The following is an 11,337-nucleotide window of genomic DNA, read 5'->3' as shown; positions in this document are numbered from 1 at the left end:
TATTTATCAGCAGTTGCATAAGGTAAGTGACATTTTAATAAGGTCGTTATTTCACTCTTCGTTTTTTTTTTTTATAGGTACAGCGGGTGTCGGTATCCCAAGCGTAGGGATATCGTACCCAACCCGTGATGTGCAGGTTATAGGTGTAAGAGGGACAATGTCAACTTTCTCTAATGAGTCAGGGGACCAAACTTGAGTAAAGAGGACAGGTCTATCATGGAAGTAGTAGGTGATAATTTTTCATGCATGCGGCATCCAGATGCTGCTAATACGTGGGAAACAAGTTTTGTTGAATATCTAGATAGGTTCTGGGATGGGAGTGGGGATAGGAAGCGAGGTATCCAGTCTTCCATCATAGAATTGAGGAGTCTGTGTATTTCGTCCCTAAACATATTTAGAACAGGTCCACCAAATGTAATAGAAAGTTCCCCTGTGAGCACAATTCGAGATCTGCAGTAGAAAACATTTTATTTAGCTCATTGATAGTACACTTTACGAGCTATTTATTTGATAAACGTAGAAATTGAGGTCCGGCATATTCTCTTCCTGACCTCCAAACAGTCTCCTTCGTCAGGAGGAAGGCCAAGAGCGGCTTCCCATTCAAGCTCTAGTCTGCAATGCAGCTTTATTCAAAAGGTTTTCATAGGCAGATTGTCTCGATTGGGTTTAGTGAGTGAAAGAGAAATTGGGGGGGGGGGGGGGGGAGTGAATGAACGAAGTGTTGACTTTGGAAGAATTCAAAAAATGTCAGGTTTAGAAGAGGCCACTTTTGTTAATTGATATCCAGCGAGGCCAGAAGCAAGCTGTCGGTGGGCAACACAGTTAATTCCCGCATTAGACCAACACTTATGGTATTCAAATGTATGTCCTGGAGAAACACAGGGCATTGCTCCATATGGGGGTGATAGGTGACATAGTGGTAGAGAGTGTGTGCAGGTGTCCCACACTTTTAGTACAAATCTGAGGGGTAGGTAAGAGATTGAAATGAATGTGTTATAAGGTTTCATCCCCATAAAATGGAGAGGGAAGTGAGGATTAAAAATCTTGCTTCTTCAACCACCCAAGCAATAGTTACAGAGTGAACAAAGGTCCCCACAACCTGGGCCAGATGAGGGGCCCAATAGTAAAATTTAACATCTGGGAACCTCCTGCTAAAATTGATTTCTTAAGGATCGATTGTTTGATTTGTAAATGCTTTCAATTCCATATACATTTTGAGAATATCTGTTGTATTTTTGTGAACACCAAGGGGTAAATGTATCAATCTGCTTGTTCTTCAACACCCGCGTGTTCAGCCTCTTCCGCGATTAAATTTCAAGCGGCGCTGCATTGTAAAGGGTTAACTTCCCTTTACAATGCAGCGCCGCTTGAAATTTTATTGCGGAAGAGGCTGAACACGCGGGTGTTGAAGAACCCGCAGATTGATACATTTACCCCCAAGTGGGACAGCTATTGGGAGAGTCTGGAAACGGTCTTAGAGTTTAGGGAGGACATTCATTTTAATGGCTATGATCCTACCCAGCCACTATATTATCAAAGGGTTCTATGAAAAATTATTCAGATCAGGAGTGGGGGGAAATTCTCCTTGTAGAGTTTCTCATAAAAAGAAGTTATGCAGATTCCAAGATATCTAATTTTTTTGGGCTGCCATATCTAGTGGAAGGACAAGGCAAGCTGGGCTTTGTCATGAGGGGGAATAGGAAGTGTCAGTGCTTCTGACTTTAAAACATTTGTCTTGTATCCAGAGACCCTGCCGTAATTGTCCATAATTTTATAGAGGTTTGGGACAGAAGCCCGTGATTGGGTGACGGTAAGGAGTATGTCGTCCTCAAAGAGGGAGACCCCACTCTCACTCCATTGACATCTTGCGATGCTCTAATCAGTTCAGCTAGGGGCTTAATCACCAATGCAATCATTTGTTGTGACTGTTTCATCTACCTGCACATTAAAACAATTTATCCTCCTTTATCCTACTGACCTATTTCACATTTTTAAATTCTTGAAGCTCCTATGTCCTTCCTAGACTAGTTGGATATGCTTGAGATAAACCTAATGCTAATTACTGGGCCTGATTAGTCTGTAGTATTGTATAATGGGAGAAGAAAGCACACAAGTCATTTGCCTGAGAAATCTTACATACTTGAACTGCATATAAATGGCAAAAAATGAGCAGTTTGTAATATGTAAGGTCCCTGGACACAAGCTCAGCAATGACATGTGTGGCCAAGTTACGCTTATCTAGCAGGATAAGAACAGGATATTTGATTGAACCAAATCACACTCTGTTATACCAGCATAATTGTATGTACCAAGCCCAGTTATGTAATCAAATGTAACTCTTGAAGGGTAACTCTATTAAAAAATAATTTTTCAGAATTAAAATCCATATGCTATATTCTAAAATGTACTTGAATTGGAATTTTTGCTGAAATCACCTGTTGAAAAGTGAGGAACACTGTTGCTGCCATTTGACAGTTGGTGTGTTACTGACAGCATCTGTCTCCATGGTTAGTATTAAAAGTGTCTGTTGCATGTTGAAAAATGTGGTTGCAAGTTCACCACTCTTGGTCTGTGTGTTGGGTCACTTTCTGACTGCACAAATGCGCCAGTGAAGTCTGAACGCGGTAATTGTGTCTATTGTAAAACCAGTTAATACATTTTTAAAAACATTTCTATAGGTAACAAAAGGCTTAACGGTTGATGACATAACCATAGACCTTTCTTGGTCTTAACCTTGACCTTTATGTGCTATAATAAAAGACACCACACTGGCTTGTTGGCAAATAAAAACTTATTTATTTAAATAACCGCTTACTATTATGGTGGCGGGAGAACACTGTACTCAGCCATGTCTATACATAAGCGCACCCTAGTATCAGCATGTTAATGGGACAACTGTCCCCGGGCAAACCGGAACCCATATACGTCTGGGCTAATTGTAATGTACTGCAAGACAACCCAGAGGAGCTGTACTTGCATCAAACCTAAGTCGACTCTTCGAAGGGAACGGGTTCCAAACGCCTGACTACCATGAATGTTCGCTTCACCCACGTTGCTTATCCTGTACAGTGCTCCCCGGCCTCGACAAAAGCTGAACCAACCCCAGTACTGAGATCCATGGATTGCTCACGTTTACCGAGCGACTCCAGAAATACCTCCAGGGCTGAACCAGTACTCGTACCATGCTAGTGCCCCCGCACCAATTGGCCATCATACCTCCGGGGCTGAACCAGCACACCCGTACCTTACCATGGCCTGCGCTCCTTGCTGGCCTAACCTACCTCCGGGGCTAAACCAGCACCCACACCATAAGATGGCCCGTGCTCCATGTTGGCTAAACTTACCTCCGTGGCTGAACCAGCACACCCGTACCGTACCATCATATCTCTGGGGCTGAACCAGGATTTAGTAATCACCTCTCTCACTACAGGGTACTTATATCAGCAGGAAAGGATACCTTCACCCAGGAAGCGAACATCGGGTCCAGAAATCGGGCCTGGGAGGGAGGGCTGCTTTCCCTGGAACCAAGAGAGCTCACTAACTCCTCCCAGCTCTTTTAATCCATTCCCTTTGCTCCTTCCCCCTATGACACTTGTCCAGACAACACCACATCTTCCTGCTTTGTTAACCCTTAGTGATCCAAATAGTTATGCACACAAACCTCAGCCTTTATTTTTCCTCGGGCCTAATCCATCCCTCAGTTCTATTTACAGAAGATGAGTTCTTGCCTACAGAAACTAGTAAGATGTGACCAGTCATTATTCTAGTACAAGCAACAATCCCATACAGAAGATTTTCTTTTACTTAAATAGCAAATTAAGTACCTTTTTAAGGATGCATTTATCTTAGCTATCCTGCAAACCATTATTATCTTTTCAAATCTCTTTGCTTGGCAAACAAAATTGTCTGCCAGTCAGTCTGCTACACAGACACAGAGTCACAGCTCTCAGCATGTCATGTGATGGCATGGGAGGGGGAAAGAGGAGGATGTCACAGTGCAGACAGAGCTCAGAGGGACATTCCAAAGCCTCTCTGCTCACTACATCATGTACCATGAGACTGGGGTTGCAGTGGTAGTCCAGAATCATAAATCATACATTTCCATTGTATTCCTAAATACTACTCCGTTTAGCCTGATTTATGTCTTGAATTATGAGAATTATCAGGCATTTTCTACATGTGGTACTTTTGTGTGTTTTGAATGTATTCATTACATTGCTTGAAGTTCGCTTAGAAATGCACTTTACAGCAAGAATACAACTGTAAGGTGCAAAATGCATATAGAATGAGATCCGGGAGTAAATGTATCAAGCTGAGAGGTTTCCGGCGGGTTTGAAAAACCAATCAGATTCTAGCTATCATTTATTAAGTACATTCAACAAAATGATAACTAGAATCTGATTGGTTGATAGATTTACCGACTATCACCACCCCCCTCCCCCCCGGTCTTTAATGTCTCAGAAGTATGGAGAAATCAAATCTTTTTGTGGGAAGAAAAAGCTGTGTGCCCTGCTGCAAGCAGAGGACAAGTCTTGTTTTTGCATGCGGGTGTAGGAGAAAGCGCACTTGTGCCTTATTTACACTAAACAAGGAGCACCTGGATACACTGATCTTTTCTAATGGAATGGGGCAAAACGTTTACCCCCCTGCAGATGCCATAATCACACGCACATAACGGTCTCCAATATGTACAGTGATTTTGTTTATGTCAGAAACCATATGATATTTATTTTAGTTAGCTCACCTTTCACTTACACAGCAAATTTATGTTCTAGACACAGTACTCAGACGCATCTTAGGTCATTTACTCAAGGCTTGCTCAGCTTTAAGCATTACTCTTTAAAAACAAATTTTTCCTGCTTACCAGCTTTGTGATGTTGTTGCCAGTCCGCAGAGAACCTTAATTTATCCATGTCCAAAGAAATGCAGATTAATGGGCATCTGATGCACCTGCTTCTCTGGATGTTTCCCAGTGATTGAATTCTGGAGAGGCAGGGAATGATTTATGACAAATAGGAATTTTATCCAATACTCTCCACCTCAAATTTTTTACAACAACAAGATTGCAGAGAATGTGTATAAACCTTTAACTAAACCAGTCCAAAGGGAAAAGGAATATTTGTGTAATGTGTGCTGAATTCCAGAGGCCGTTTACTTGGCCTATTCTTCAGTAGCAACAGATCCAAATGTCCTATACGTGGGCGGTCTACTGTCAGCAGCTATTATTACAGCTATATCTTGCTTTATTGCCTTGTAGGAAGTCACATAACATAAATATGCAAACCCCCGTGAACATATGATGTTTCCTACTTGAAAGTAATCAACAATTGTGTATATTTTAAATGTATGGCTACACATAATGATTAGAAGTGTTTAATGATAGCTGTTTTATATGGATACTGTTTAAACTTTTAGGACCTGATTCATTAAGGAATGTAAATGCCGATATGTGGCGCATCTTGCATTTTTTCACCCTTTGAACGCGCGCAACCGAAACATGCGCCAAGGAACGCAATTCATGAGCGGATCTAGACCCGTATTCAATAAGAGACGTTTCTTCAGATCCGCTTGTAGTAGAATACATACGCGGGTATGCCCGAATTACGTGCACTTTTAGAAGAAAAACGCACATTACGTTCCTTTTGTGTGCCTTAATGAATCAGGCCCTTAGTGTTTTATTGTTTGTTCTGCAGCTGTATTTTAGTCTTCTCTCACTCAGTCTCAATGTACCATTCTACAAAAAAATAAGTAATTATTATTATCAGTAATTAATTGATAGGCACAGAGAAGACAATATTCATTATATGATGGTGTTGTCTGTAGCTTAATTCTGGACACAAACGCCCAAGCATCCAGGTGATAGACTCAGGTTCCAGTCTCAAGTTGGAATTATATGGACCATTTGGTGACCAGACTATTAGTGCAATCTGAGGTTGACCTCCCATAGGGTGCAAATGGTTATTTATGCGCTGGGTTTTCAGGCCCCGCCAAAAATGACTTGTCTGATTTTGATAACATCATTCCCAGCATGCACAGTGACATTGCATGCACAGTAAATTCACAGAAACAGGACTGAGGAAGAGCTAAACTTTCCACGTTGTTATCTAATATGAATTAAAGCCAATGGAATATATTTAAATAAAATCTATAGCGATGAATGACTTGGTTCACATACTTATGGGCTCCCAGGACACTACTAGATTCTGAGAGGGCAAATAGTGACCCTATGCTACAATTTATTTCACACAGGACTCATACAGTTCATATCCAGAGCTTCCCCTGTCAGATGTGGGTCAAATCAAGATAATTCTCTAGCCTAACATTTTATACATTTCTCTACAGACTCTGATTTACCTGTCACAATACAGAATTAACAGCTGTACAGCTGGGAATCTAGATTGACCTGGTGACTCCTGCAGAGCTTTTTAGAATTGGGAGGTCTAACTTGCCAGGTGTTCAGTAGCACTGAACAAGTCTTTCATCAACAGCACCGTTCTACCTGATTTTTCTACCAGATGTTAAAATTACTCAACATGGGCTCATGTGGCCACAACAATCCTCAAATCTGTTTTTCTAATTGTTTTCTACCTGAATTTGGCTAGCTCTACACAGACCATTCTCCAAGGTGCGGTATACCATGTTATTGTCAAATTGATTGACAGAAGCTTGTTTAGCCTAAGGAGAGGACAACCTAAGTGAATATCTACCTACCAGGGTTGGATCTAACAGTAAGACACGACCTGTATAAATATTGTACCATTTGGATTACACAAACACTCTTCCTTCAACCTCTTGAATAAATGACAGCTACCCCACGTCTCCAACATTATTCCATGCTAGAAAATCAGTGTGTGAGACGTATAATGCATCACTGCACATAAACAGGGGTAACAGCTTTTATATGTGCTACTCTTATTTTTGCTTTATACGTGGGTCTTAGTGTTATTTTATTGCTCTTTTTATGTATGTTAGATCAATCATTCTCCGAATACTAACACAGACTTGACACACTTTCATCTGAGTCACTCTCTTGTCATTAAAGCACAGCAAGGAGGGGATACATAGTCCCAGCGTGCTGCACCAACCTCAGCTACATACAAGATCTATTGCATGAGGACTGGAACACAAGTAGATTAGGATAGATTATAAACAATTAAAATGTATTTCTACCAACATGCAGTTAATATCAATAAATGGGAAAACATTTTATAACTGAGAGAGTTAACCTATATATTTACTAATGCACTTATCAGAGCACCGTGGGCTGCTGCTTTCAAACCTGCTCTTCTCCCAGCCAATAGCAGGTTATTCTGGGAGCCCAATCCAACCAGTACTGGGACTGGACTTACTGTGTGATATTGCTGGTTCTCCCCCTTTAAACTTTGCAGGATCAAGGACAGGTTCAGGACCTTTTACATTATTTCAAAATAATTTTTTCCAAGTTTATTTCCTATTAAATCAATTATAATGCAAATGTAGTACCTAGCAAACGTGTCACAGGTACAATTAGGGTATAATTAATTAGATTTGTTGTGAGAAATGTTATTTGGCTGAATATAATAAATTACCAGCTCCGCTTTAACAGCTCCGGCGAGGCTGTAATGGTTAGTGTACATTCTGTGACTGAAAAGTTCCCCGGCGTGTATAAGCAATTGACAAAGAACTAACCCTGACTGCACGATCCCAGCCACCTTCACGATGATGAAAGGACATTTGCAGAAGCCAGAGATGGCTGCACAGTTAATAATTCATGGTGTATGTTCCTGTTTTAATCTCTGGACTTTCAAATTCTGAACATTTTGCCAAAGATCAAGTGAAAAATTCTCCCCCCCCTTAAATACTGTATAACAGAGGCTGAGAATAAAATTACTAGCATCTGGTTTCCTCGCTCCTGCCCTCAAGGACGTCCTTGTGCAGAAAATCACCCTCTGGATAATAAAAAGCAAATTTAGGCTAAGATAAATAGCTTAATAATATGCTTGAGCTGTTGTGGGTAGATGTTAAAAAAAATATATATATCTTTCTTTTCATTTTTAATTGCCCATTTTCAAGCCATAATGTTTGCTCTTTCTGTTATTTTTTGTGGTTTTATGTTTAATGTAACTCATTTATTGCTATATTGATGATAACAGCAGGTTATTACCCTACAGAGTGGAATACGGCCTTTTTAAACCCTCAGTTACTATTGAGGAGCAAACAAACCCATTATTAAACATTAATACATACAAAGCATTTCTTTCTGTTACTGAGCTAATGATATACTACGACATCTATTATCTGGAATGGTTGGGACTAATGGTTTTCAAATAAGGGGAGTTTCTTTTATTTGGCGTGCCAAGCCAAAAAATACTAAATTACCTTAAAATAAATGAGCCTTGTCCTTTTTTTGCCTGCCACTGGTATCCTGAAATATTTGAATATCAGTGACCCTAACAGTGACCTTTAGGAGGTAGCAGTGGGTAATCTCATGTGTATGACATGATCAACAGGCAGAAGCAATTATTTACCTTACTTACTGCTTCTTGATTTTGGAATGTTCTGAATACCAGTTATAACATTTTATACTACACAGGGTATGATCTGCCCTATTCCCTTCCTGAAAGGTGAAGGGGGAGTCACTTATCTACCGTAGATCACTCTGCAGATGGTAAGGGACTGTAAGCATAACTGCTTACATACAGGACCAGGGCCATGTGGTCAGCCCTGCATAGTGTTTATACGGCCGGTCACTCTTAATAAAATGAGGTGTTTGCTAAAGAGGGTTGGTATAGGGGAAAATACATTTAAACTGGAGAAACATTTAAATTGTGCAAGAACCACTAAAGGTGGAGATGCATGAAAATGTATATTATCTTGTTTCCATAGTGATAGCCATGGCCAATTAACCATTACAGACTCCAAGTGGCTCCCTGATGTTTTCTTTACTAGACTTTCTGATAGGCAGCATAAAACGTACATGTATATTTGGGAAAGCAGTGACTTTAACATATAAATACATTGTCATATAGGTTGCACTCACATCATTTAGACAGCGTAAAAGAAGGCTCGAATGACAAATAAAGGAACCTTTTCCTTTGTAACCTTTTAATTCAGGGTGACCAGGACACTGGATTATGGCATAATAACATTTTATAGCTGCAAAAACCATGACTGTCCAGCTCTGAATATAGTGTAGATTTAGTGATTCCTTAAAGTGCATCAATTCATTAGGAATCACTGACTGCGTTCTTGTGAACAATGGCTCCGCCCACAGAATAGCGCCCTCCACTGTATAGACAAGGAATGCACATTAAGACTTGGAAGGTTTAAGTATGGAGACATGGAAATGGTAGCCGGCCCATGGGCCCAGTAGGTGCAAACCCCTTTTTGCAATCCTCCTGGCAATGCTTTGTGGATGTCTATGATCTATCTTTAAATGCTCTGTAAGAATGTATAAAATATGAGCTAAACTAACCTTTTATTTTACTCAACAGCTCCCGCTAGGATTTTAACCTTCAGCGGCACCGTGACCACACCCTGGATGAGGGACATCGTACTGCCGTGCAAAGCTGTTGGGGATCCTTCTCCTACAGTCAAATGGATGAAGGAAAGGTAACCAGCAATCAAATGTGCCAGATTTGATGTCTATATTGAGTGTTTTCAGGGGAAGAATCATTTCATGTTGTTAGCTGTTAATAGCTCACATACGTTTTCATTTAGGTCAGAGCCCTTTCTCACCTGGGCTACTGTAGAGACAACGGATATATTATACACGAAGTCAATAAATTAATCTAGCACCTGTACCTATACTACGTTCATAATCAATGCTTAACCGCAGAACTGCCAATGTGTCATCTTAAAAACAGACACAAATCTGGACCAGTTATTAATTTCTTTTGATGAATTTCAGATTGAGCTATACATGGGGTGTTTTCTATGGCAGCACGGTGCGTCTCACAGCGCTGTGGTCATGAGTTCGATTCCTGACCATGGTCTTTTCTGTGTGGAGTTTGTATGTTCTCCCCATGTTTGCGTTTCCTTCAGGTGCTCCGGTTTCCTCCCACACTCCAAAAACATACTACTAGGTTAATTGGCTGCTAATAAATTGACCTCAGTCTCTCTCTGTCTGTGTGTGTCTGTGTGTTAGGGAATTTAGACTGTAAGCTCCAATGGGGCAGGGACTGATGTGAGTGACAAATATTCTCTGTACAGCGCTGCGTAATATGTAGGCGTTATATAACTAGATGATGATGATGACTTGCGTCCTCCCCCGAATATGACACATGGTCATCTTTGTAACTATTTGCTAAGATGGATATTCCTAGTTTACATTATTTAACATTTGGGATGCCAGAGGCACATATATAAATGATATGGCGTCTGGCAATATGAAAGGTTTCTTCCTGCACGCACAGAGAAATGGATCTCATAGATATTGTTATCCTCAAGCGTTTTCATGACAGAAAGGGAAATTCTGGTAACTTGTTCCTTAGAGTATCAGTAAGAACGACCTGATAATACTACAGTGCCCCTACTGGTAGAGCATGTGTTTACATGCCCTAAATTAGACTTTGATGTTTGACACCCAAGCCTAAGCTACTCCATGTTGCTTTACAATATAAACATTTGTAAAGTATAATAAAGGAATACATTTTTAAAACATTTTATTTTTAAAAAAAAACCACCCAAATTCACTAGGAGCCAAAACACATCTCACAGGTCTCTCACCACCCACATTTCTACTCCACCCAACTTGTATCATAGGACAGCAGGATACAACCGCACACATGGGTTATGGTTTCTCCAAACACTTACATATCTATTACATTACAGAGAATGCAGATTAAAATATAAAGTTATTCATAACACAGTTGGGGCCTGTCAGGCGCCGATCCGCACGGCCGCCTGTCTGCTGACAGCGCGTCTGGTTGCCTAGCAACCAGACGCATCACTTCCGGATCCCCCTGCCGTCCGACCTCTGGGTGTGATGACGCGCCCCGTTGCTAGGCAACGGGACGCTATGAGCAGGATTCCCGGCGGCAGGTATGACAGCGCTGCAGCGCTGATTCTGATTGGGTTACCACAGTATTTAAACCTCTCCCAGCCCTCTCACCAGTGCCAGAGTATCAGGTCTTCCTGCCTCCAGCGTTTGTGTATACCTGTTGCTGTATTTGTTCCTGACCATCCTCGTGCTGCTTGTGACCTTTTGACCTGGACCGTTTGACCACCTCTATTTGGATTCTGCCTTTGTACAGTTCTTCCTGAAAGTTACCGACCCGGCTTGCCTCACCATTCTTCTGGATTTCCCTTTGTACCTCTTCTACCTGAACGTTGCCGACCCAGCCTGTCTGACACCTC

The 11,337-nt window shown here is 41.1% G+C and overlaps 1 protein-coding gene across 4 annotated transcripts in view; it reads left to right on the top strand.

The window, feature by feature from the left end:
* Positions 1-11,337, top strand: part of DSCAM (DS cell adhesion molecule) — a 397,849-nt gene that overhangs the window by 289,926 nt on the left and 96,586 nt on the right. For all 4 annotated transcript variants that reach the window (XM_075197270.1, XM_075197269.1, XM_075197271.1 and 1 more), the window contains exon 22: positions 9,474-9,591. In XM_075197270.1, the coding sequence (XP_075053371.1) occupies positions 9,474-9,591 (118 nt within the window). The remainder of the gene's footprint in view (positions 1-9,473; positions 9,592-11,337) is intronic.

The sequence above is a fragment of the Mixophyes fleayi genome, chromosome 2 (genome assembly GCF_038048845.1).
Source record: "Mixophyes fleayi isolate aMixFle1 chromosome 2, aMixFle1.hap1, whole genome shotgun sequence".
Classification (NCBI taxonomy): domain Eukaryota; kingdom Metazoa; phylum Chordata; class Amphibia; order Anura; family Limnodynastidae; genus Mixophyes; species Mixophyes fleayi.
Note: the sequence above shows the minus strand (reverse complement) of the source record. Positions and strands in the feature narration are given on the sequence as shown.